This window comes from Sinocyclocheilus rhinocerous, unplaced genomic scaffold (genome assembly GCF_001515625.1).
Source record: "Sinocyclocheilus rhinocerous isolate Xijiao unplaced genomic scaffold, SAMN03320098_v1.1 scaffold72, whole genome shotgun sequence".
Classification (NCBI taxonomy): Eukaryota; Metazoa; Chordata; class Actinopteri; order Cypriniformes; family Cyprinidae; genus Sinocyclocheilus; species Sinocyclocheilus rhinocerous.
This window is the reverse complement of record NW_015628351.1, coordinates 2,769,649-2,797,640: the sequence shown is the minus strand read 5'-3', so window position 1 is coordinate 2,797,640 and position 27,992 is coordinate 2,769,649. Positions and strand designations below refer to the sequence as shown.

The following is a 27,992-nucleotide window of genomic DNA, read 5'->3' as shown; positions in this document are numbered from 1 at the left end:
ATTTAAATTCTGAATCGATTATAGCCTGCCTAGAAAGCGAGCAAATAGCGCTTTCATCTGACGTTATTCACTAAAAAGCTGTCACTCACTTCAATTTATCGCAATCTTATTTTTGTACACGATAAAAGCTCCTTGTGGTTTCTCGGTTTGTCCGATTTGAGCATCCATAAACAATGCAAAACACTGGCATTTTGAGTTTCTGCTAGTGATTTCTATGGAGAGAAAAACCACTTCCTGCCCTCCAGCTGCATTTCGCGCGTCATCAGAATCACGTGATTGCAAACAACCTATTCAGACAAAAATAGTTTTAACTAAAGACTTCAAAATTTCTTCAAAAATACCATAAAACTGCTTTCAAAATTGGTCCATACCACAATGAAAGCCATTAAAAACAGTAGCAAATACGTTTACAAAAAATTATAATGTATTTAATATTAATAAAATATATTTATAATATGATTCATGATTTAATAGAACACACACAGAGAGAGATGATAGATAGATAGATAGATAGATAGATAGAATAATGCATGTCAAGGCTTAGCCTATGTGACAGATAGGCTACAGAACAACAACAATAATACATTTTTATATGATGTAAAATGATGATGTGAAGTAGCTTCAATAATCAAATTTACATTTACTGGTTAATCAAGTTGGCTTAAAGGAGATGAACTTTTAATTGAAGTCAAATTATTACCTCTCAGTCATACTGCCTATAGTTTATAACACTCACACACACTAATTTATACAAATGTATTATTAAGTGCACTGTGCAGAGTTATTATATTTAATAATCATTACATCTATCTCATTTATCTCTACCGTCAAGCAGCAGCGTGATCATGCATCTCTAATTACTAAACTTTACTACAGAGATCCCATGAATTCATTAGATCTGACAAAATGCACTAAACGGTGTAATCCATGCAGACCCTATATCCAATGTAATCCCCCAGCCGTACCAGGACGTCCAGAGGCCGTAGGGGTTGCTTTCTCATTTCAGGGGCAAGTAGACATGAGGACTGTTTGCCATATATATCTTGAGATGAAATACACCACTCTTCTGCTGAGCAGAAAAAATAACAATAATCCCAGCACATGTGGAGCTCTGCACCCCACTGGCTGGTCGTGTGCAATCACATAATCCCAGCCTGCCTACAATAGCATAGAAGGCCATCTGTTCAGGTCATAGCCCTTTAAAACTCCACATCTGGACACTGGAGTGGGGGCAGTGCTCTTACTCTCTCTTTCAGTCTAGATCTCTCTTCCCCCCCCTCTCCTGGAGTTCACAATTGAGATGACATATTCGGTCACTCTGTATTTTACGTAACACAGTCATGCAATATAGAGATTCTTGATATCTGTATGTATGTCTGTAAGCATAAATATCTCTTTTGAAGGTAAGAACATACAACTGTATAACTTAACCTGAATATAACTGTCTGTAACTTACCTTTACCAGATTCCAAACCAGTGGTTCCCTGCTAGTTTTGCTTCAAAATCAGGATTTTACGTTGGACATCAAATGGTAGTTTTTACAAAACCCATATGTCAAAAAATAAATGCCAAAATAGATTTAAAATATACGCTAAATATATGTTGTAAACTGCAGTTTAAGAAATATTTATTTATTTGTTTAACCTTTCTTTTGCTAAAAATATAATGTACATCAAGAGGCAAGAAAATATATTTCTAATTTCAGAATATATTTTGGGTAAAAAGCAAATATATATATTTTATACTTAGCAATGCTTTTTGAAATTGAAAACTCTAAAATGAACACAACGTGTCTTCCTTTTTAACCACTATTGACAGGCTTTTCATACTGTAATCACACTCACCACTGTAAACTAACCAGCATCGGTGTCAGAAACAGTGACGAGGATCAGGATGCAGGGTCATGCTGCTCTTGTTCTCAGGTCTTAGTCCACCACTGGATAATGAGTGGACAGTTGAAGGATCGGTTTCATTTGCCCTGAATGTAAAACAATCTTGGTCCCTGTCCAAGTAAACAGGCCTTTACACATACTTTCATATGACACACCCTAGCTTCCTCTTCAATTGACCTTTGACCCCTACCATTTAATCACCTTTACAATCAAATTGATAGGAAATTATGTAAGTTTTAGTGTTTCACAATGTTACAATCTTTTAATAAAAATATTCACATTTAATATTCTTATTTATTTTCTAGGTAATGGCCATCTAAATCATACTAAGGAAAGGAGTTAACGGTAAGGAAAGAAGCAGGAATGTTAGTTTCACAACAGTTGAACATGCTATAAATCAAGTCAATTTTAAGGAGAGGAAAGTTGGTTAAAAGTCAGTGAGAAATGGCAAGGGACAGGAGGAGACTTGATTAGTCAAATATTCCAAAGCCATCCTCAGTAGCGGAGCCTGAATTTAACACAACTGGCCCACAGACACGTAACCATAGCAACAAGAAGATCTGAATGTTGAAGAATCGTAGCCTCATTTTGCCAAATTCTTTCCTCGGTCTCATTCAACTTTTCGCCTAGAAAATGAGCAGGCAAAATGAGCACAAAAAAAGCATTGTGTGCTTTCCGTCCTCTCTCATCTCCATCTGAGGGGATGTTTGTGCAATCTATACCTCTCTGTCGCTTGCTTTCATCTGTCGTCTGTTAAATTCATGACCCTGAGTAAAACTCAGACGTCACTGTTGCTAAGTCATGGATATCTCCCAACCACAGCATATATATATTAAGCTCAATTTTAAAAGCTTTCATCGAGACAAAAACCTCCAGCATCAACCTAAAACCTAAACTAAACTCAAGCAAAATGAGATTATATAAAGGCACTACCATTTGCTCTATTGTTTGTTTTGCATTTTGAGAGCTTGCAGTGCTTTCTGGGTCAAAGGAAAAGAAGGAATGATACAGCATGTCACTGGCTGCACCTGCAGGAACTTACTGTTATTTTCATGAGATGGTGGCAGAAAGCAGGACCGCTTCATCTAGTTACAATATGGCCTAGACTGTGACCAGTTTTCTTGTTCAGAGACCAATTTATTAATTATTTGAGCACTAAAAAGTGTAGTTAATTAATATAATATAATCAGTGTTGGAAAAGTTACTTTGGAAATGTAATACAGTAGGTTACAGATTACAAGTTATTACCATATTTTAAACGTAATAAGTAATGTAACTCTTTCAATTACTTTAATGTAACATTCCATTTGATTACTTTTTAATTAATTTTCTAAATTTCTAATGAATGTTTTCAACTGATAATCATTTTCAAACATTTAAAGCAGGCAGGTTTAACCTTATAATAGGACTCAACTCTGATTACTGTCAGACTTTCAAAATCCTTCTTCATTTGAATAAAGATTATAAAAATTCGATTTTACGGCATCAGACTTTAGCACCTCTGTTTACTTTGAGATCATTTGGAGGTTAAATACTAATTGAAAATCATAACAATAGTTTAATAGCTATGATACGGTTTTTGAAATCAAATCGTTGCATAGATATTACAGGAAACACTGGCATGTAACAATGCCTTGGGACATACAGATTAGCAAACAGTTAAATCTTAAAAAATAAATAAAGCATATACATAAACCTAAATAGGAAATAAAACAGTTATCGAATAAGCATGAAAACTCCTGAAACATTGTTGTCTCATATTTTAGAGCAGTCAATGCAATTTGGGAAAAAAATCAATAAAATTTGTGTGAGAGAAAATATTTAGAAAAATCAATTAAATTTGTGTGTGTGTGTGTGTGTGTGAGAGAGAGAAAATATTTAGATGTAACCCCCTTTGTAATCATTAACATTTTCATTTGAGATCATTTGGAGGTTAAATACTAATTGAAAATCATAACAATAGTTTAATAGCTATGATACGGTTTTTGAAATCAAATCGTTGCATAGATATTACAGGAAACACTGGCATGTAACAATGCCTTGGGACATACAGATTAGCAAACAGTTAAATCTTAAAAAATAAATAAAGCATATACATAAACCTAAATAGGAAATAAAACAGTTATCGAATAAGCATGAAAACTCCTGAAACATTGTTGTCTCATATTTTAGAGCAGTCAATGCAATTTGGGAAAAAAATCAATAAAATTTGTGTGAGAGAAAATATTTAGAAAAATCAATTAAATTTGTGTGTGTGTGTGTGTGTGTGAGAGAGAGAAAATATTTAGATGTAACCCCCTTTGTAATCATTAACATTTTCATAAGTAACTGTAACAGATTACGGTTACATTTATTTTGTAATTAAATTATGTAACTGTTACATGTAACTAGTTACTCCCCAACACTGAATATAATATAATATAATATAAAAATGTATTTAAAGAGTGCTACCCTCTTGGGATCAGGTACAATATGTGTGGAAAAAAAGATTAAGGCATAATAATTGATCTTTTTAAACACTTTGGCGTCAATGTTTATTTAGTCATAACATACAGTAAAAAAGGAAAGAATGTTACGAGACAAAATCGACATAAAATGAAGGACAAAAATTTCCCTTTTAATTTAGCCATTAAAATACCTTGATTGAGTACTTGATATACAGTATATAATTGCAACCCATCTGTAACTACAGCAAGCGTATTAAGAGTATGCATGACATTTATGAAGTCGTGGATAACCAAAAATGTCTTATGATATTTATAATATAACCGAATTGACTGGTGATTTGAAACTTTTAGATGAAAAACATGTACAGTATGTTTATGTTCATTCTTTGGTGATAAGTGCCATTATGATTTACTGTATGAAAAATGGCTTACAGTATGGCTCACTGGGATTGTGTGCAATATGTCATCTGTACTTTAAAGTGCAAGTAGCTAAACCTTACTAAAACTGAGCAAGATTCATGTACACAATACCAAAAATAACTGCAAATGTAGAAAATACTAATTACCTTGCACATTTCCATAAAAAGGCTATTTGATGTCAAAATATAATGCTGATCACTTATTAATACGGGGCATGAGACACTGCATTTTCAGGAACAGTTTTAGTCTTAAGGCTCAATTCGATCATTGGTGTTCAAGTATAAAAAACACGATGCTCCATTCAAGCATCACGGATGAAGGTTGTGAGATGTGAGACGGCTCTAGCAGCCTCACCCTAGTCACACAGGGGCCTAATTCAGGGTTCTTTTGTCATGGAAAAAGGGTTTTCACCTCTTTATCCAATCCCTTGGCTTCCACTGTGTGGTGCATTATGGGTCATTTGTAATCTCCATTCTGTCCAACAAGTCCCCTCAGTCCTCTGCCTCCTCTTCATCTGTCCTTTTGGATTTGAGCCGCTGGAAACAGTGGATAGTGGAGGCCAGAAAGAAACTGGCAATAATGGCTGCCACTGAAATACAAATTCCAGAAAAAATGACTATGAGATAATCAGTGAGAGTCAGCAATCCCCGACACTCCCGGAAACTGTCCTCAGAAAGCACACTGAGGGACACCTGCCGCCCGTCCCCTGGAAGAGAGCACTCCATACCATCTAACCCTGGAATAGAGAAAGACAGAGAGGGGAACAATTATTATTGAACATATACAATATCAGAAAAAAAAACTAGATACAAGTGGTGTATCTAGTTTAGATTTTTCTTAACTTTACTTTTTGTGCTTTTGGACTAAAAGATAAAGTATATTTTCAAAGTACATTGAACATTTATGTAAAAATAATAATAATAAGAATTACTTAAAAAAAAAAGTGATTTCACATTATCTGACCTCTTTATTCGAAATGCCTTGATAAAAAGGGCACATTGAATCTTTTGGTGAAGAGTCCATGGAACATTCAGTTTAGTCTCTCATGACTAGTGTTCAGTTACCGGACTTGTATGAGTTTCCAAACCAGCTCACATGTCAGGTCACTAATGTCACAAGCATCCTCAGCAGCACAATATCATGAACAAACATTATCCGAGTTTGACCAAAGCACCCACTTTCTGCAATTTTTAAAAATCTCAACAATTTCAGCATATTTCACTTCATATGATGATAAAATGATAAACCAATCTGCACAAAAATGCACTAAGTATATATACTGAATTGTGATATTTCAGATATTTCAGGTACATGGCGCTATTCAATAAAGCAATAAAGTGTATACTGTATATACTACTGTTAAATAGCTTGTGGTCAGTAATTTAGCATATTAGAATGATTTCTGAAAGGTCAGGTAATGCTGAAGAGTAATGACTGCTGAAAATTTACAGGAATAAATACAATTTTATAATCTTATTGGTTTTGCTGTATTTTGATCAAATAAATACATACTTTGTGAGCAAAAACTAAAATTACACATTGCTAATTAAATGGAAAGTCCATCTGTTTTTTTAATTCATTTTTTTATTTCACTGTCTGTTTCAGTTTATATTTTCCATTTAATTTCTTTTTGTTCAGCATTTGATGGTAACATATCCAGACAGCCTATCGCTTCAAAGGATAATAAATGAGCAAGCAGACTTCATTAACACACACTCAATACTCAAGGCTATATACTCCATTTGAACGTGCACTATCACTCAATGCCATTACATTCAAGTGCCTTTCTGGTGGCTGAGCTACACCTAGAATGAGCTTGTTTTCCAAACTCATGCTTGATTTGCACTGGAAAACAAAGGGCTTATGAGACTGACACATCTGTTTGAGATCAGGTTGAAAAAAGGCATCTATAGGAATTATTACTAAATAAAATGTTACAGAAATTAACATATTCAAATCAGTATACAGAGATATGCCCTACTATAGAATAGTGGTTTTATTACTTGGAAATGTTTGAATCTAGCAATAACACTGCAGCTATGACTCAGAAAACTCCTGTTACATAACGGCAAGATAAGATGCGAGATGGGATGCTTTCCAATTTTGTTTTTCTTTTTTTCCCCTCTCTTTATGAGAAACGTTTGTGAAATATTCCTCGTTGGTGTGTATTTAGATTTTCACAGAGGGAGGTTTAATCTCCTTTCAGCCGTGTGATCAGTGGACACCAGATGACAGATTTGAAGCGGAACATCGCCTACGTAATACAGCCACGCTGACAGACAGACACAACAGAGCGGCAGAGCTCCACAGCCCCATCTCTCCCCTAATTACATTCACGCTCAAAACCCCTTGTGATTTCGTGTAGCCGTTTGTGCTTTGGCAGAGAGAAACTGGAATTTTTGAGGTAAAATAATAAGAAATGGCATTCTCATCAATATAAACCCTCCGTGTCATAACACAATGCCACCATGTTTGTTCATGTCATTGGCCAAAGTCAGTTGACATCATCATCAAACTGTGTGAGGCAGTAAGTGCGGATGAGTCACTCCATCCAGAAGGGGTTTTCCACATGCAGGGGATTCAGTGACCTCAACCTCCTTTGTTGGGTCTGTCACGTGGCCGTTTGCCCAGCTCTACGAGCTCATCTAATGTTTTATCACGCTAGAGCTTCAGTGTTTTACGCTGGAGATCCCCGAGAGCGAAAATCACATATCACCAACACGCGCACACATGCTTTTACCCATTTAGAAAATTCTCACAGCGGCCACAAGCTCAGTCAGCCGACTAGTGTCGTCTAGTTTGCTGTCACCACATATGTGTAACACGAGGAAGACACTGCCATGTTCTTATGTTTGCATCAGTGAAATGAATCAAAGCTGCGCTTTTGTCGTGTAATACAGATGAATATATGAATCCCATTATCATTAGGTCTCTCTATTCAGATTAAGCTGATTTCATTCAATACATTTGATGTGCTCAAAATCCTGTAGACCTGAAAAAATTCATCCTGTTTTTTGCTACAGTTACAGAATGCATGCATTAATCTTGTGGTAAATTGTTGGCATAATTGTGATATATTATGACGCGGTAACCTCCCAGGCTCTGTCTTTGACCTTTGAGGGTTGTTTAAGTGTGTGCCTGTCACATACATGTATGTCACTTCACATGCTTTGCTTACATACTCAACAGTGTATTTGGTGGAAATCTTGGTTCTTGCCCCTGAAAGACTGAATATCCAATTACCAGGCAACTAAAAGTGTGCCAGAAGTGTGCTATCATCAGTATCACATTCAATGTTGGGTTGAATAATGGATGTAACGTGTTCATCCATACCCAAGTGCCAGAATTACAACGCTGTAAGGGAGTTTAAACTAGTGGCCCTTGGACTATCTGATTTAAAGACTACCTTATGATTGATTCTGAGTTTTTCATACATTATTAAAAAAATTGTGGGTCATTTTTGTTTCTTGAGTTACAATTAAAACAATCTAACTGCCAGCATTTATAGCATTATGTAGCTATGTATCACCAAGGTCAGTTTAATTGCCAGGAAATTAATGATAAAATACATACCTTGAATACTATGTCAATTTTGGTAGACATGTCTGCCAAATGTAAAAATGTAAATAAATACTAGATATCTGGAATGTCTAAAATATCTTGACACATTCTAAACAATATGGACTCCTTTGATTCTACCCTGTGTTTGTTCATCAATACAGAATGTAATTACATTGAACTTAAATTAATTTAAATGTTGCAAAGAAAAGATTACTTGTAGAGAATTGTGTATACATTCTTTGACCACAATGAAACAACACCTCAACGTGCAATATTTGCCCATAACATTTAGAGTTTCGCCTAAATGTCATGTCCCCCTTGGTAAAACCAACATATACTTAGTAAAGACACAGTACAATACAATACATCTAAAGTATACCTGCTTGGAAGTATGGAAATGTTACTTTGTCCATAATAAGGTCCATATTGTTATTTTCTTTCATTTTAGTTGTTTATTTTAACCAAAATATCATATATTATATAATTATCTTCAAGATTTAATAGTAAACTCAGTTTATATCTTGCTTATAATCTGTAAATTACACAGAAGTGACATTCGTAAAAAAAATTTAAAAAACTGTGCAAGGTCTATAGGCTGCAAACATTTGTGAATGAGTGAAAGGATGTTGTTTACAAATACAACTGACCTTATCTGTCTCTGTTGACAAAGGAACAAACATCCTGTTCATGTTAAATTAATGGGTACAGTTAATATTATTACTGTGGAAATGGACTCTAATTAAATGATGATGTGATTAAGTTACAACTGGAAAATGCAATACAGTCAGATACGATCTCAGTCTCATAAGCTACAAAATAGTCAAATAAACTTCAAATTTCTGAGGATTAAGCAAATCTTTCTCTTAATATGGAGTTTAATCCAATCCAAGATTCACACCTGACGATAAGTAAATTCTGTAAAAAATATGTGAATTGAGACTTCAAATCAAAGTATTTGGTTACGTTTCCAACAGTAAAAATTTACATTTTAATATGAAATGCTTATATTTTTGTATTAACTCACTTTGGTACTGCACAAACAAAGAACATTTTTTAAAGGTTTGGTTGCATAACAAAAGCACTACATGTGTTCCCAGCACTTGGTTTGTATACATTATATAAATGTGCAGCCAAAACCCAAACTAAATTTTTTATATTGACATGTTCGTAACTTGCAACCTAATGTTACATTAGTCTCTCAAACAGACACGGGGAGAGAAAAGTGACTTGTGCTTCTAAGGGACAGTGAGGATCATGCATATATATTTGATGTAGCTGTAGAGCTCAACTTAACCTTAACCTTGGACTAGTGGTAGGTGACCAACGGATACTGTAATCCAAGGAGTACATTTCCCTCAATTTCATCCTTTAGTTACCACTCAAATTAACGTCAACAGAGAGGACAAGACATGAAACAAAATTAGGGAACATGTTGTGTGGCATATGTTTCATGAATTATGCACAAGAATATTTTGCATATTCTAGTGATCACCTATGGTGTGTCGACCTCTTTGTCTTGGTTTGAAAACATTCTCATGCATTATTGAGCTAAACACAAGATTCAGTGGAAGCATGTAATATCACAAGTGTCATAATTTGAAATTTTTCAATTGAGAGATTCAAGACATTAATCAATTGAATTACTAGCCCATCATGCTAATGTGACGAGTCAAAATAGTTCAGTCTCAGTTGTAAGCAACCAATGGGTTGTTAAGCATGTCTATCCCAAACAAAATCAGTCCACCCACATGTATGTTCTAGTCAGAAAGTAGATCTTAAGCATCAACACTTCACACCCTCAGTGTTACTGACCCTTTGGATCTTTCACAGGTGAGCCACCACAGACTGTGAGAGGGTTAGAGTGATTCAAAAGGTCTTTAGTGTATGAAAAAATTATGACATTATTTCATGCAGATCAGGAAAGCAAGATTTAAGCAGCTTACCAGTTGGGAGCTTGTGACGATTCTCCAATAGCCACAGAAAGAGTTTGGCAAAGTTGCAATTGCACAACCAGGGGTTCCCTTCCAGGCGTATCACCCGCAAAGAAGGCAACTGGCTCAACACCTCAACGTCCAGGCCAGAGAGGGCATTCCTCTCCAGCTCGAGCTCTCGTAAGGAGGTGAGGCCCGCAAAGGCATCCTTGCTGACCATATTCAAATACGGATTGTTCCCCAGTCGTAGCTTGATCAGACTACGGGATTCCCCGAAAGTTCCCGAGGGGATCTCAGTGAAGTTGTTGCTTCCCAGGTCCAGGTAGACCAGTCTGGAGGATGTGCTCAGAGTCCCAGGCTCCAGCCTTGTTAGGGAGTTATTCCTCAGATCCAGGTACACCAAATCACTGTAGAGAACTAGGAAATCAGAAGGGATCCAGGGAATCCAGTTGTTAGACAGAAGGAGTCTCCGTACATCCAAAGGGATGGAGTCTGGAAGACGGGTGAGTCCTTGACCTGTGCAGTCCACGGTGTGATGGTCTGGACACAAGCAGCTGGATGGGCAGTTGTACCCCCAAGTTAACAAGGTAGAGGATAGCAAGGCAAGGAAAGGCTGAAACCAGTGAACACATGAGAACATTGTCAAGAGGGTGCGAGGTGAAGGGGAGATTGGGGGGATTAAGAGAGGGAGGTTTGGAGAGGGGTTGAGGAGAGGGGATGGGGTAAAGGGTCAGGGGGCGAGATACTAGGAAAGGGGACAGGGGCGCATCTGGAGATGACAGGAGTCAGGGTTGTCGCGAAGGCATCTTTCCTTGTCTCCTAGATTGCAATCTACAAAGGCTCGAGCAACAGCAAGCGGCTACAAAGACACGAAGCTCTGTTTTCCACGAGATCATGTAGCAGGCAGTGTGGGTCGTGTGGCAGCCCGCTGGCTCTGAGCATGAAAGGGGAGGAGAGACAGCGATCGAGAGAATGTGGGGAAGAGAGAGAGCGCGCAATGCAAGGGATTAGCAGAGAGGTAAACAGAGACGAGTGAACCAGAGACTGGGAAGCGCTGGGGGTATGGAGAGGGGAGGGGAGCGTGACGACTGAAGGGGAGGTGTAGTCCACTCGGTTTACCCACAGTCGAAAGGGAATTCTGATTCTTCAATTCAAATGTACACTATTTGCTGATCCGTATCTTGGTCCATACACTTCTGCTCTTGATTGCGTGCCATCTGAACCGTGGTGCCCATAGCACATTTGACCCAAGGCTGTGGTTGCAAGTCTAATTCCATCCTGGATAAATGGCTAATGACTTGTTGGCAACACATTTGGCTTCTTTTCTGTTGTCCTCCGATTCAGTCGGCGTAGTACATAATTTTATATTCTGGCTCCATTGCCATGGTGATGGATGTGACGATTAACATGGGGCTGTGTGCATACAAATTACTGCCCTGAAAGTGAGAGATGGTGACTGTGAATAATTGTGTGAACCTCAGTGAAGATGATCATTGCATGCTACAAATCAGAAATTGCGTCACAGTTGCACAACTCACATAATGGCTGTCCTAAAAATCACAATGCTTTCAAAAAGTCCACATATTATATGAATCGAGAGGAATAAAAAAAAAAAGATTTTGACAGTACCTCTTCTCCAGCGCGCTCATGAAAGCGGTCATTACTCATCGCTTTTCCAGCTGTTGTTGTTTATTTTTGTCGCTCTGTGTTCTGAATTCATGTTTACTCCTGTGCTGCTGTAAATCTCCAGGCAAATAGAACACATGCTGTGACCACAGACAGCTTTCCTCTTAAATCACATGCACTGGAGAATAGCATGGCACAGCCCAATGGAATTACACAATACTCCCATATAGGTCATATTGTAACCTTGACCTTTCTGGCAGGCATCACCAGAAAGAAAAAAAGACTTGCCTTTGACCTTTTTCATGTGGCACATCTTTGAAAAATATCAACTTGAAATGTTACTTCCCCCGGTGTCCCTGTAAAAGAAACAAATGTCAGGTTCATTAGTGCAAAGGAGGGTAGGTACAGGATATCTTCTCAGTAGGGCATTTGGCAGTGTCAGGAAAGCAGTGCAGATTTTCCATTCACAATTAAAGTCTGGCACATGAATAAATGATAAATATCATGAGCAACATACTGTTTGAAACAGTTGGGCTGTGGATGGGACACAACAGGAAAGGACACAAACAAAAGGTAATGCTACTTACTGCGATTTAAAAATGTGGCTTGCGTGCAAGACAATAAAATGCCAACACTATCTCTCAACCAATTCGTACGTATTTTACAAGGTGGCTAATTCGTACAAATTCGTATGACCTCACTCATGCAATTTTTGTACGATTTGTCTAAACCCCAATGATGGGTAGATTTAGGGGCGGGTTAGGGGTAGGTAATTCGTACGAATTCATACGAATTGGGAAACTCATAAAATACGTATGATTTAGCAAAAAGTATATGAATTTGTATGAGTGAGGTCGTACAAATTCGTACGAATTAGCCACCTTGTAAAATATGTACAAATGGCCATGAGATTGAGTTGAAAATGCCGATAACTTTGTGTGCCTTGCTTTGGCAGGGTTAAGTTGATTCTTTTACAGAATCGTCAAGGAGGGTGCATGACAGGGCTTAGTGGAGAAGATCATCCAGCTCAGATTTTCTCACCAGGGTCTTTAAAGAGAAACATGAGATAATCCCATATACACATTCACACACTGCAAGAAGACCATGTGCCAGCACCCCCAAAAAGAACACCTGTCAGCCTCGGCTGAGGACATGGTGACACACTTTCCTTCCAGGTGCATTCTGGGCCCTCACTCCGGATGATCCTCACCAACATACCCAAAAGCAAGATACTGTCACCCTACTGAACCTAAGCAATGTTGAGACAACTGGCCACAAAATAAATAATGGAAAAAAGCACCGATAGTCACAAAATATGAATGTCTCGGAAACTAGGACACCCACTTGAATGCACAGCATCGAAGTCCTAACTACGAGGGATCAACGAAACTGGGCCAAGTCATTAAAGCACTTTCAATCACAACAGTACTGACAAATTCAAATGATGTGGATATAAGTGCACCATGGTATATGCAGAATTACATGGCCACATATTTAGTAGATTACAGGATTACCGGATTTATATTTCATTGTACTTTTGGTGTGGTTTGTTGTGGTGGCTTATTCCACTGGGATTAAATAAACACCATTGTCCACTGCAGCCAATGAAGTGACACTACAGTTATCAAGATGGGCATGACACAGTTTGATCGTGTTTCAAAGATTAGCCATTGATGCGACTTTACTTGACCCCTATTTGTCAAGACCGTGAGTGCAAAACTGGTGTCCAGCAAGCTACCTGAAACATTTAACACCACCAAATTAGTTGAAAAATGTTTCCAGAACACTCCCCATGTCTGCCATTGGTGGGATAGTCACAAATCACCTGCAAAATGGATTTAATGGATGACCATTTAGAAGGAACAACTACTGGCAAAGAACAGATGTTCTGAATTCAGGCTCCACAAAGAAGCACCCAGATCACAGCCAAAAGTTTTCTAATCTTTCTAATACTACAGCTTGAGAAGCTTATTTCCTATCTCTCTTTCTCTCACACACACATACACAGAGTATTGAAAGCTCAGTAATTTGTTTGCTATCTGGGTGACAGTAGAGGATGCCATTAAAACAAGACTGGGCTGGATAGATGGCAGGAGGCGTAAGTCTTTAGTTCAGCTGGCAGAGCAGGTCAAATACCGATGGCTTCCGAGGGATGAGTTTACATGCCTGCAGAAAACACTTTCCAAATGAACTACAGGAGAATAAATGGTATAGGAAAAAACATAGCAAATTAGTGGTATTTCAAAAAAGCTGAAATGATCTTGGCAAGGAACAGATTAAATATAGGTAATACTTGCAAAATATTGAGAGACCTGTAACAAACTTGTTTAAAGATAATACAGCAGCATGTCATACCAGAAGCACATTAATCCAAGAAGAACATGGAAACAATACTTTGGACAAAAAGTCATCTGTCTAACAAAGTTAAGAAATAAATACAAAAACATTAATCATAGAAAGCATAAAATCAAACATTCAGAAATGATGCGTTCTGATAAAAAAATAAAATACTAGCAACATTTACATAATAAACTTTTTCACATTTTGTGGTTTCTCCAGTAGTTGTGCTGCTACAGTAGATATGCTTCTTATTAGCATGTCAACAGACCTCATTTTGCAGTCTACAACTCCCCCTGGTGGTCTGCAGCAATACAACACCACAAAATAATCATTTAGACTTTAGAATCATTCTGTAAAAAATAAATCACTTATCACATGACCCATGACACTGACCCTTGCTCCATATTTTATTGAAGAAAAACATAAAGGGCCACAAATGTTCTTTCATAGAAAATAAACCAATAGCAATACTACAAATTATTTAACTGTAACATCATTCACAGGGTTACAGTAAATGTACATTTATACAAAATCCAGAGCCTCCTGCTTCACTCACAGTGGTCATGGTGGACAGTACAGTGTGTGTGTGTGTGCGTGTATGATGGGTTAATACCAATGAAAGTGAATGCATACTATTGTATGCGTGTACATGGCCTAATCCACAGTCATACGTTTACCACAAAGAAATTGATTTTTTATCGAATAGAGAGTAAAACGGAAAAAAATTGCCACATTACAATTAAAAATGGTAAAAAAAAGAAAGAAAGTTACACATAAAGGTCTTTTCTAATATATTAACATATGTACATTCTTTTCATACAACCTTATGTTCTGTCGTTATGGTAATGACATATAAAAAAAAAAAAATTAAATCACAATGACAGTCCACTGAGCCTGAAATTATTTTTTTATTCCCTTTATGAATTTGATTCCTGGTGCTTTCGTGAATTGTTAAATTTTCAATTAAAAGGGAAAGAAGAAATTGTTTTGCAGTAATAAATGATGTTGCTAACAAAACATTACACTTTCAGTTTACTAGAAATTTGCCCAACACTCTGAAAAAAATGCAGTTTAATGTAAAATGAAAGCATGGAATATAGATATGGGCATATTTACCTAAATATTGCAGCACATAACCATTAACAGTTCTGAGTTTGTCAGGCAAAGCTTTACAAAGGACAAAGCAGCCTGTCTCACATTAAAAGTCAGTATGCCTACGGAGGAAAACAAGCAAAGGTCGGTAAAAGAGGTGTTCGTGCTGAGAGAGAGCGAGTGAAACAAAAATATGTGAGATTCAGACCTATTAAGAAAGCGAACAAGAGTATTTCTATACAAGTGTAAAGTGTTTAGACGTGGAAGACCAGTCAACAAGTTGATAGGAAGCACATTCACTTTAGAGAGACGGTGTCAAAGTGTCAACTCAACAACTATTTTGGGTTACAAATGTGCCGTGCTCCAGGAAGAGCAACAGACTAGAACTGCTTATTAACCAACACTGTATATACTGAAAACAACAAACAAGCAAGCGTGTATTTTGCGAAGTACTTTACAATAATGATGAATATGTCATGAAGTTTAAATGTGTCAAACATGTCAAAGATATAAAAAAAAAATATGGTCAGTGAAGTTTTTCACTTAGTCCAAGCTCATACTGTCAAAATGACCTTTGCCACACCACTAAAATTCAGATAAACTGCACAAAACTATACAAATAAGAGAGCATATTGATGTTAAAAATGAATAATTCATAAAATGTATCTTTCAATAAAAGCAGACTTTAAGTCTTTTCTAATGTGTCTTTAGGTCTCCCTCTTTTCATCTCATTCTTTAATTTCGTACGCTGCTTTTTGTGTGTGCAGTGCTTCAATTGTGGCAAGAACGTAATACTATTTATTAATGTGGACAACAAAACTTCTACAAACTGGGTACAAAATAAGGCCCGAAAATGAAGTTGGACAGGCCAAATCCAAATTTCAAGTGGGAGACAGGGGCATTTAAAGTATTCAAACCTAGCTACTTTCACTCTAATCTTATGTTAGATAATAGCTTGTCAAACATCTAACAACAAAAACATGGGATTAGTGCCTCTAATGCCTTAAAAAAAGTAATTGGGCAACAAATTGTACCCTATTTGCGAAGTGCCAGAATGTATATATACACACATAATTATATATGTATACATATACATAAATACAAGAAATTGTTAAAATAGTGAAAGAAAAATGTGGGGGGGGGGGACTTTTTCAAAACATGGCATCGGATGAAAAATGAACACTAAGGGACACTTACTATTGTGATAAAAAGTAAACATCAAATTAAATCCGGCATGCACCTCTATTATATTCTGTCGGCAGGCTCTGTGAGGAAATCAGTACAGGAAGTGCTTTCGATATGTGACAAGAACATCTGTAGTACAACACTGGTGCATGATTATATGGTTAATTGGAAAGTAATGGTGTTATAAGTATAAAACAAATAAATAAAACTCATGAAGAAAATAAAAAATATCAAATTACTTTGTACAAAAAAAAAACAAAAAACATACTGAACCAGTACTGGTTGCTTTGCCTACTATTCACATAGTTGAAGTTTTATAATAGTCATCATATTGGCAAATTCTGCCAGCACAAGATCCATCACATGGATCATTCCTCATCATACATGAGCATCACGCATGTATAATTGTTTCTCCTTTTTTCTTGCTATTAGTCCACAGTCCATTTCAGATGCACACCAAAACAAAAGTTTAAATTTTAAATGATCCTGTCAATACATATCTGGTGAATATGGTTGAGAACCAAATCATTTCAAAGAGAAAAGGGGCCAAAATAATGTGCAAGTGGCTACATTTACATGCATGAACAACCTTTTCAACCCTTTTATTCTGCATTTGAAAAAGCTCTGAATAAATTTATACCCAATATAATATAACACTATCATAAAAAGGTGACTGCATTGTATTCTTATTCTGTGAATTCTGTGACATATTCTTCTAATATTTGAATTTTAATGGGTGCACTTTATAAATGCTTTTTTAATGGACCCAGAAGGTGTTCAGAAATACTTTCATTTATTGATTTCAGAACTAATGAACTTCAGCAAAAATAGTTCCTCGGCAGGTGATTTGCAGGTAACCTATAGCACATTTCATAATGTAACAATAGAGAAAGCTGCTTAGAGCAAGGAATTTACATACAAAAGGCAATTATTTTTATGCAAAGGGTATATTTAACGAGGCCGCCACCTTAAATTAGAAATGTATTTTTAAATGTCTATTAAATAATAGATATACCAACAATTATGTGGTTTATTAGAAATACTGCAAAGTCAGAGATAATACTGGAATATAAACTTGCATGTAAATGTAGCCAGAATGACATTTATGGATAATTTTGGCCATTGCAAAGACTACAGCTTGCCTTCAGTGTGCTGGTACTGTATCGAGACCATAGCGGTCTTGCAGGGATCTGTTCTTGATCAACCCCAGAGAAAGTGACTACTGCTGGGCTCTGGACACAGGGCTCGCTGAGGGGGGGGGCGTCTTTCTGTGAGGAGGTCCACAGGGGTCTGGTGTGCACAGGCTGGTCCCAATCCTCCACTCTTAAGAATCAAACCTCCACCGACTGGACCTGGTTCATTTGGGCTCGCATCATCTGCACACTATTGAGAATCTTCTTCTGGTGGCCTGCCAGTGTGACTCCCACCCTCAGAATGTCACTGTGAGGACAGAAAGAGGGCGTCAGAGAAGTGACTGCATAGTGTCACGGTCAAAGAATGATCTAAGCAGACAAGACTATCTATCAAATTTACAGTAATAGGTTTCTGGTGGCTATAGCATCTGGTTCTCTAACTTAGTAATGAATATGATCGTTGTGAATCTGTTGAGCTGTATGGAAGATAGCGAAAACATACTCCATAGTCATCTGAGACACGGCTTCAAAGGTAGTGAGGTCTTCATTGGCAAAGTTCTCTTTGTACTGGCCCATTTTGATGGCGTCCAGCCATTCATCCACTGTGCTGAAGCTGGAGAAGTCTGGTGTGCTGCGGTCCAGCAGAGGTAGATGTATGCTGTAAAACACCCACAGAATCAACATCACTATATGGGACTTAAATCAGGAGCATTAAAAAATGGATTCTACTGTTTTCTATTTTAATATATTTTACTATGTAATTTATTCCTGTGATGCAAAGCTGAATTTTCAGCATCATTACTCCAGTCTTTAGTGCCACAGAATCCTTCAGAAATCATTCTAATATGCTGATTTGCTGCTCAAGAAACTTTAAGGATTTTTTTTTTTAAATAGAAAGTTTAAAAGAACACTTATTTGAAATATAATTTTACCATTATAAATGTCTTTGCTGTCATTTTTGAACAACTGAATGCATCCTTAAAATATTAGTTTACAAATTAAAAAAAACAAAACAAATCTTACTGAACCCCAAACTTGTGGATGGTCGTGTACATTAAAAATTGTAACAAAAATAAAGCATTCTTGGTGAAATGGGAGTCTTTTATGGACAAATCATGACCTATTTTTGAAACCTGTTTATTCTTATAAAACATTATAACTTTGTTTGCCCATTAACATTAGTTGTTACTCTTCAGTCTTACTTTATATTTTTTGATACTTCTTTGTGTATTTGTGTATTATATACTATATATTATGTATTATAATATGATGTAATGTATATTATGTATTGTATAATCTGTATCTGTAATTCAAATTAATACTTAATTTAAAAATTATAAATTGGTCATTTTCTGTATAAACAATATATCTAAACTTAAAATAAATGTTGATTAATTAATAAACTTAAATGATAAAATACTAAAAATATACTTTATATTTTTTGATACTTTGTGTATTTGCGTATTATATACTATATATGATGTATTATAATATTATGTAATGTATATTATGTATAATATTATATAATATTGTGGATTATGTATTATATATTCTATATCGGTAATTCAATTTAATATTTAATTTAAAAATGATAAATTGGTCATTTTCTGTATAAACACTATATCTTAACTTAAAATAAATTTTGATTAATTAATAAACTTAAAAGATAAAATACTGAAAATATACAGTACAAAAATCATCACTTTAAAATGCAAATTAGGCATGTTTTTTTTTTTTTACGATTATACAGTTCAGACTAATGAACTGAACATGATTCAGTGCTCAGTGCTTGCTGTCCCCTTCCAGAATCAAATCTCTTACCCTGAAGAGAGAGGGGTGGTGGCCTTCAGGCTGCCAGGATTACGGATCATCTTATCCAGAGTGTTAACAATCTGATTGAATTTCGGACGGTTGTTTCTGTCCTTCTGCCAGCAGTCTAACATTAGTTGGTGCAGTGCATTTGGACAGTCCATAGGAGGAGGTAACCTATAATCCTGCTCGATAGCATTCATTACCTGGATGGACGGGAAGATAAATGACTTATTAAGCATACTTAATAATACATCAGTATAACAATACAAGAAACATTTTATACACATCTTCTTGAATGCACTTTCAAATGGTGTTTAATGACATTGCCTGTCCACTAGGGGACATCCTTATCCAGCTCTTCATGAAAAAAAGCTTGATTAAAAACGATCATCTCTAGTCATCAACATATAAGAATTGATTTCATACATCTTGATTGCTCATGTCCCAGTAAGGTCGCTCTCCATAGGACATGACCTCCCACATTACGATGCCATAGCTCCACACATCACTCGAGGATGTGAACTTCCTGTATTGAATGGCCTCGGGAGCAGTCCATCGTATTGGAATTTTCCCTCCCTGTGTGGACACTGAATTTAGTTAGGAATATTTCATCAGCATAAAGTATTAGGCGCTGCCACATAGCATTAGGCCACATGACCCATTAAACACACACTCACCAAGGCGCTTGTGTATGTAGGATCTGACGTGTCATCTTCCAAAAAGCGAGAAAGCCCAAAATCGGATACTTTGCAGACTAGATTGCTGTTAACCAGGATGTTGCGGGCAGCCAGATCACGATGTACGTAGTTCATGTCACAGAGGTACTTCATGCCAGCTGCAATGCCGCGCAGCATGCCAACCAACTGGATGGCAGTGAACTGGCCATCGTTTTGCTAAGATGTCAAACAGAGAATACACAAAATATAATCAAATTATGTGTTTAAGACAGGATACACATATGTTTCTTCTCTAGATTAAGGAAAAAAAGCATTTCTAATATTTTAAAATCAGCCTTTCTAAAACATCTTTGTTCTGTGAGCTTGTGTCACAATCTTGTGGCGAAACATCTGGACTTCAGTCCAGCTGTGCCTCTCAGCAGACACATCTGGGCCTTGCCCAGTGGGATCCTGGGTCAGTTAAAAGCAGCACAAGGACAAGTGCCATCACACAATGTGAAATAAAAAGCTTAAATAAATTGGTTTTAGGACAATGTGTGGGCAAAAAATATGAGTTATTTTTTAATTAGGTGCCAAAAATCTAAATTTACAAACCCGATGTAGCATGTAATCATGATTAAATGGCACGTGCAGCCTAATTAAAGGTGCACTTAATTTTTTGCACCTTTAAAAACCCACTACAGTTCAAAAGTTTGGGTTTAATTGATTTCTTGGGTTTTTTTCAGCAAGGCATGCATTAAACTTATCAAAAGCGATAGTAGAGATATTTATAATGTTTTCTATAAAGATTTCTATTTCAATTTCTTTTAAACTTTCCATTCAGTTTCATGTTTTTGACAGAAATTTTAAGAACTGTTTCCAACATTGATAACAATAAGAAACGTTTCTTGAGCAGCAAATCCGCATATTAGAATAATTTCTGAAGGATCATGTGACACTAAAGACTGGAGTAATGATGTTGAAAATTCAGCTTTGCTATCACAAGAATCAATTAAATTGTAAAATATATCAAAATAGAAAACAATTATTGTAAACTAGATAGTAAAGTTCGTAGACAAACTGTAAGTTGGCTTGAAAAAGCCTGGCCGGAAAGTTTGTAAAAGTTTTAAAAGCTTGAAGTTTGAAGGTTTTCAGTTTGAAGTAGTTTGAAATACTTAAAATATAGTTTTAAGTTTGAATGTTTTGAATTCAATACAGTCTTATCAGAAGAACAGACATAGAAAAACAGATTGCTAGAGTACCTGGGATGGCTTCTAGGGTGGTTGCTAGGGTACTCAAGGTGGTTGCTAGGGTGTTTCTAGGGTACCTGGGGTGGTTGCTAAGGTATTGCTATGTGGTTGCTAGGGTACTTGGGGTGGGTGCTGCTATGCGGTTGCTAGGGTGTTATTGTAAATAATAATAATAATAATATTTCATAGTATTACTGTTTCTACTGTATTTTGTGATCCAATAAATGTAGCCTTGGTAAATATATATTAAAAAAAATCTTACTGACCCCAAACATTTGAACTGTAGTGTAAATGTTGCTTTAGAAAAAAAAGAGTAAATGTTTACAATCATGTATACTTAAATAAAATAGCCATATCATAAAATCTATTATATTCTACATAGAGCGGGTCACCTCTTGGTGGCAGGCGTGTTAAGATTACCTAAACAGCTGAATTTTACTGCCATTGGACAGTTTAACTTTATTAATGATGGTTAACTGAGAAATGAGCATTTCTAAAATGGCATCGGTAGCTGAAAACATCTTTTGCATGATGCTGCTTCCACACCACTAGGTGTCAGTAAGTCCAAGACAACTTACAAAATATCAGTGTATGTTGCTGTTGTTATTTTCTTGCAGCAACACTGAAACTTACCCGAAGGAAGGAGTCCAGTGATCCGTTTTCCATGAATTCAGTGATGATCATTACTGGAGTGCTCTTGGTCACCACTCCTTCCAGGTGGATGATGTTGGGATGGTCAAACTGCCCCATGATGCTGGCTTCGCTCAGGAAGTCCCGCCGCTGCTTATCAGTGTAGCCTGATTTCAGAGTCTTAATGGCCACCAGAATCTCCCTCTTCCCAGGAAGCCTGAGATTACCGCTGCATACCTCTCCAAACTCACCTAAAAAGTTCAATTATTAAGACCAGTTGATTACACCTCAGGAAATTTAATTTATAATTCAATTAGATGAAAATAATTAAATTAGCAGCCTGGTTTACTAAAACTTTGTTGCTCCTTTAACAATAATTAAAGGTGTGAACACATTAAAAGCTCCAGGCTTTTGCTAGATTACAGCTGCTTTCTAATTAACGGTTGATTTGCTTATATGCACTCGACTAACTAGATGAGATGCAAAGATGTTGGTTAGGCTGCAAATCAGCACTCTATGCAATTAAATCTATGCATATTAAAATATTCCTAATTTACGTGAAAAGTGACATTCACCTGCACCAATGACTTGCTCGATTTTCACACAGGTCATGTCTATTTCTTTGGCGAACTCGCGCCTGTTCCGTCCAGACCAAAGCAGCCCGGCGCTGGGAACGGACGCTCAGGGGGAAGCATGGGAGTTTGTGAGAACCCGGAAAAGTTCCAGTATGTGGAAAAGAGCGAGACGTGCGCTCCGCGCTGCTCATCAGCCGTGGATGTGTTCTGGTCCAGACAGGATAAAGACTTTGCTTTCATTTGGATGGCTGTTTGGTCCACTCTGTGCTTTGTATCCACGGCTTTCACAGTCTTAACCTTCTTGCTTGACCCACATCGCTTTCAGTACCCGGAGCGACCCATCATCTTCCTCTCCATGTGCTACAACGTTTACTCAGTCGCCTTCATCATTCGATCTGTCGCTGGGGCAGAGAACATTGCGTGTGACCGTGAGAACGGCGAGTTGTACATTATCCAAGAGGGCCTGGAAAGTACGGGATGCACCATAGTCTTCCTCATCCTCTACTATTTTGGCATGGCAAGCTCAATCTGGTGGGTCATCCTCACCCTCACTTGGTTCCTGGCGGCAGGTAAGAAATGGGGTCACGAGGCTATTGAGTCACACAGCAGTTACTTCCACATGGCTGCGTGGGGCATACCTGCGCTGAAGACCATAGTCATCCTCACCATGCGGAAAGTGGCAGGCGACGAGCTCACCGGACTGTGCTATGTGGGCAGTATGGACGTGGGGGCGCTAACGGGCTTTGTCCTTGTGCCTCTGTCCTGTTACCTCGTCATCGGGACGTCTTTTATCCTCACCGGCTTTGTGGCGCTTTTCCATATCCGAAAGGTTATGAAGACCGAAGGCACCAACACAGAAAAGCTAGAAAAGCTGATGGTGAAAATCGGCATCTACTCCATCCTGTACACAGTTCCCGCCACCTGCGTCATCATTTGCTACTTCTACGAACGTCTCAACATGGACTACTGGAAATTTCGAGGGCTGCAAAGCAAATGCACCACATACCCGGGTCGGAGGAACGAGGACTGCTCCCTGGAGTCTTCGGTGCCCACCGTGGCTGTGTTCATGCTGAAGATCTTCATGTCACTGGTGGTGGGCATCACCAGTGGCGTGTGGGTCTGGAGCTCCAAGACGCTGCAGACTTGGCAGGGGCTGTGTAGCAGGAAGCTGACAGACAGGACTTGCAGGAAGCACTGCAGTGGGAGCTGCAGCACCAGTCACTGCCACTACAAAGCACCTGCCGTTATACTGCACATGTCAAAGACTGATCCCTACTTGGACTGTCCCACTCGTGTATGACCACAGCTCTGAGACTGTGGCCTCATCTGTGATGTACCGTACTGTGGACTTTGTGAGAATAAGACATACGGTGCAGTGAAGCTTTATGGTGAAGCAAACCAACTTAAAACCCAACATTGCAGCTAAACAATGGATTAACAGTACTTGTTAGTTAAAGGGAGAATTTAATTAATGCTTGCTGTAGCACAAAATGAGACAGATATGCACATCCTAATCAGTTATAAATATCTGCAATCGCTCTTGCATGGAGAAGTGCACAGTGTCCCCATCTAAAAGCGATTCAATGACTTGTTAAAATGTTTAATTGTTCAAATGTTTCAGGACTTCTATTTATTGTATATATATATATATATATATATATTTAATTGTGCTTATATTTTCACAACCAATACGCCACAGACTTGTAAAATAGTTTGAGATTTAAGTATACATTAACTTGAAAAATCTATTAATTTTAAAATAAATGTTTTTGTCCCATATCTCAATGAATCAGTGATGTATATTTATCTAATTAAATTATCTGTCAATATTATAATACCCATCAATGACACAGAATCATATGGCAAACAAAATAAATCATAAAGTTGGAGTATTCTGAGCATGTAAGCGCTTTTGGGAGAGGAAATGAAGTAAAAATGAATTATGGTTTGTGCATGTACAGCACATGCTGAGTCAACTAGCAGATTTGATCAATACCATATGAACCATTTCAGTACACTGCAAGTGTGGTATTGTGTGGTAAAATCTTCAAATTGTAAGTAAGTTGTGCTGTGGTTTAAATGTTATGTTTATATGTGCTGTGCAGCAGTCCGCTGTTTTCATTTATTGACTTGAGCCTTGTTTAAAAAGATCAAGTAAATATTATAAGCACAAATGAACTATTATAAAGTCACTGAATGGTTTACTCACTGTGGCCGCTGGTGTAATGCTGAAGCTTGTCAGTGTATTCAGATTCTGTCCTGTCACTGCCTCTCCTGATGAGACCCCAACAGGAAAAGAAGAAAAAGTCAGAAAAAAGGGGGCTACTTTGAAACACTATTTCTTAGTTTATAAGAGACAGAGGAAATCAAACATCTGTTCAGTTTTGTGTAATCCATTCCAGATCATGGTAAGCAACAGACTCACCGATTACAGACGATAATGAGCACAACCACAGCGATGAGAAAAACAACACCAGCAGCAGCAGAGCCGATTATGAGGGGCAGTTTCTCCTGCAGGCTGGAGTTGTACTCCTCTTCAGATGTACACATGGTGGACACAAAATCAGATCAGTTCTTGTGCCTTTATGATTTTTAATAATAAAAAAGGTTATAGCATTTATTTTGGGGGAAAAAAGTCTCTTTGCATACTGTCTGTACTAAAACATTTCCTGCTTTAGCCAAGGACATTTCGGGTTTTGCAACAGAACAGCACACTTTAAATAGGAAAATTATCATTTAAAATTCACAGAGGCCTTTATCAATCTAAATGTTGGCACAAAGACAAGATACACACACAATATACTACCATTCAAATTATTAAGGTCAGTGTAATTTTTGTTTTTGAAAGAAGTCTCTTATGCTCACCAAGGCTGCATTTACTTGATCAAAAATAAATAAAATAAAAAGTCTCATCTTGCAAATTAAAAATAAAAACGGTTATATTACTATATATTATTATATTATAATAATAATAATATTACATAATTATTATTATATTATGATTATACTATTATTATTATATATTAGGGGTGTAACGGAAAACGTATTCGTACCGAAAATTTTCAGTATGCATCTTTAGGTTTGGTATACATGTGTCCCGAAGAAATACAGCATTGTTTTATTTTTATAGTATTATTATTATCTATTATTATAGTTAAATTTCATTGGTAACTTCCAATTTTATATATTATTACTTTGGCAAAAAAAAGTCTCATCTTGCAAATTATGACAATTTTTTTAGGAAATTCAATAAATGCTGTTCTTTGCTATGGCGCGACATATTGCCGTTTAAACGGCAGTTCAAACTGCAACGCAGAGTGCGAGTGAACGTGATCATCCCTTCCTCTTTACTACTAGTTTTAACGCAAAATGAACATGAGTGAACATCTGCCTCATGTAATCGCTCAATCAGTGTTTCAACCGCGGAAAGACGTCAAAAAGCATCACGTAGCATTTACATTTACCTCAGGCAAATCATCCACAGCTTGTTAATTCATTAGAGAAATGAAGTCTAGAGAAGAGTATTTCGTGAAGTATTATACTAAATACTAAATAAATATTTTACTTTACTGTTAATGATGTCTTAATTATTTAATGCATGTTTAAATAAATCTGTTATGAAACAAGTTATGTGTAAATTAATACTTTACTGTATTTCAACAACAAATAGAAATTTTATAATTTAGAAATTAATTTAAAAACGGTTTTCTGTTTTAATATATTTTAGAATGTAGTTTATTCCTGTGACAGCAAAGTTGAATTTTTGGCAGCCAATATTGCTGTAAACAAAATGTCACGTAATTTTTTGCAACTTAATACATTTTTCCTGGTGCTCTGCAATGAATAAAAAGTTCAAAAGAACACCATTTATTGGAAATCGAAATCTTTTTTTAAAGGGGTCATCGGATGCAAAATTCACTTTTACATGTTGTTTGAACTGAAATGTGTCTTGGCAGTGTACGTACACAACCACCCTATAATGATAAAAATCCACCCAGTGTTTTTTGTTTTTTAAATATTGATAAATCATGACCCCTTTCTAAAATCAAGTCATTCTCAGATTCTTGGCTGTGTGACATCACACAGGCCAAGGCCCCTCCCACGATTGTTGATTGACACTGGTGTTTTACCTTAGACCCGCCCTGAGTAAGCTGACATCAGTCCGCCATTGTTTCGACGCCGGAGCATGGGTAGACAAGAATGTCTCCTAAGCGATTGAGGTGTTTTGTTGTTGGATGTAATAATGAACATAGCAGTCGTCATTTACTCCCGACATCTGAGCCGCTGAAGACGCAGTGGGTTACATTTGTTTTTGAAGGGAATGCGCCCCCGATCTACTTAAATGTGTTTATGTTCGCGCAAATCATTCGTGATCCAGCTTCAACTCCAGAAGAAGTGAGTGCAAGTTTTTTTAATGAATTTTGCAAATCGCGTTTCCTAATAATGTGCTAGTTAGCAAGTTTCACAATGAATGCGGCTAAAGTTTACAATCTCTCAGAGAACTGCGCGTCACCCCACGGAAGAGAGGGGCGGGGTGAGCAGAGATCATTAGCATTTAAAGGGAAATGCACTGAAACGGCTTGCTGTGAACAGAGCTGTTTTTGACAGGGTAAAAAGGGTGTTGTTTTACACTACCATTGAGAAATTTTAACTAAAGTATGTTATAGACTTTTCATTCAAGATCAACTTGTGGAAAATGGGCATCTGATGACCCCTTTAACATTATACATGTCTTTACTGTCACTTTTGATCCATGTAATGCATCCTTGCTGAATAAAATATTTATTTCAAAAACTTTCTTACTGACCCCAAACTTCTGAATGGTAGTGTACACAGAAAGTTGACTCAATTTGTCTCAAATATTTTTGTTTGTTTCCACATTTCATATTACAGTATTGTTGAAGTCTTCGTTCTGATTGGCTGACAAACCTTCTTAAGCTGTTGATTCATCTTCAACAATTTTATTTTATTTTTTTTACATGTGTGACACCTTAAAGGGATAGTTCACCCAAAAATGAAAATTTGATGTTTATCTGCTTACCCCCAGGGCATCCAAGATGGCACTGTGTAAACAATGAGTGACGTATACGCGCGAGAGATCACTTCCGGCGCTTCCGTAAACTACGCCAGAGCGCGTACACACCTCATCGGATGCCGTGCGCGCTGTGACGAGCACCCCGAAACTGCATCAGCGTCGCCCTGGAAACAAGCGAGGAGCACCTGGCCGTCCTCATCACAGGCTGATCGGTCACAGCTGCAGCTCATCAGGCGGCGGCCACATAAGCAACCCCCACCTCTCGGCTGCCCAGAAGAGGGAGCTGCAGCACCTGGTCGGTCAGTTCTCGGATGTGTTCTCTTCTCTTACCGGGCAGACCAGCATCCTGCAGCACGACATCCGGAAGCCGCCAGGGGTCGTCGTCAGGCAACGGCCCTACCGTGTCC

The 27,992-nt window shown here is 37.3% G+C and overlaps 2 protein-coding genes across 2 annotated transcripts in view; both read right to left on the bottom strand.

The window, feature by feature from the left end:
• Positions 1-4,423: 4,423 nt before the first annotated feature.
• On the bottom strand, positions 4,424-11,984 carry LOC107737569 (leucine-rich repeat-containing protein 38-like). The gene is made up of 3 exons (XM_016549102.1): positions 11,881-11,984; positions 10,264-11,687; positions 4,424-5,495 (listed from the first exon to the last, which is right to left on the bottom strand). Exons 2-3 carry the CDS (start codon positions 10,889-10,891, stop codon positions 5,251-5,253), a joined length of 873 nt encoding a protein of 290 aa, XP_016404588.1. The 5' UTR covers positions 10,892-11,687; positions 11,881-11,984; the 3' UTR covers positions 4,424-5,250.
• Positions 11,985-17,460: 5,476 nt separating this feature from the next.
• The window catches only part of LOC107737672 (ephrin type-B receptor 2-like), a 75,190-nt gene continuing 64,658 nt past the window's right edge, over positions 17,461-27,992 (bottom strand). The window contains exons 8-17 of the mRNA XM_016549262.1: positions 24,976-25,084; positions 24,760-24,824; positions 23,655-23,777; positions 22,551-22,655; positions 21,979-22,226; positions 20,117-20,332; positions 19,866-20,015; positions 19,449-19,642; positions 18,130-18,285; positions 17,461-17,934 (exon numbers count right to left, since the gene is read on the bottom strand). Of these exons, the coding sequence (XP_016404748.1) occupies positions 17,826-17,934; positions 18,130-18,285; positions 19,449-19,642; positions 19,866-20,015; positions 20,117-20,332; positions 21,979-22,226; positions 22,551-22,655; positions 23,655-23,777; positions 24,760-24,824; positions 24,976-25,084 (1,475 nt within the window). The 3' untranslated portion in view covers positions 17,461-17,825. The remainder of the gene's footprint in view (positions 17,935-18,129; positions 18,286-19,448; positions 19,643-19,865; positions 20,016-20,116; positions 20,333-21,978; positions 22,227-22,550; positions 22,656-23,654; positions 23,778-24,759; positions 24,825-24,975; positions 25,085-27,992) is intronic.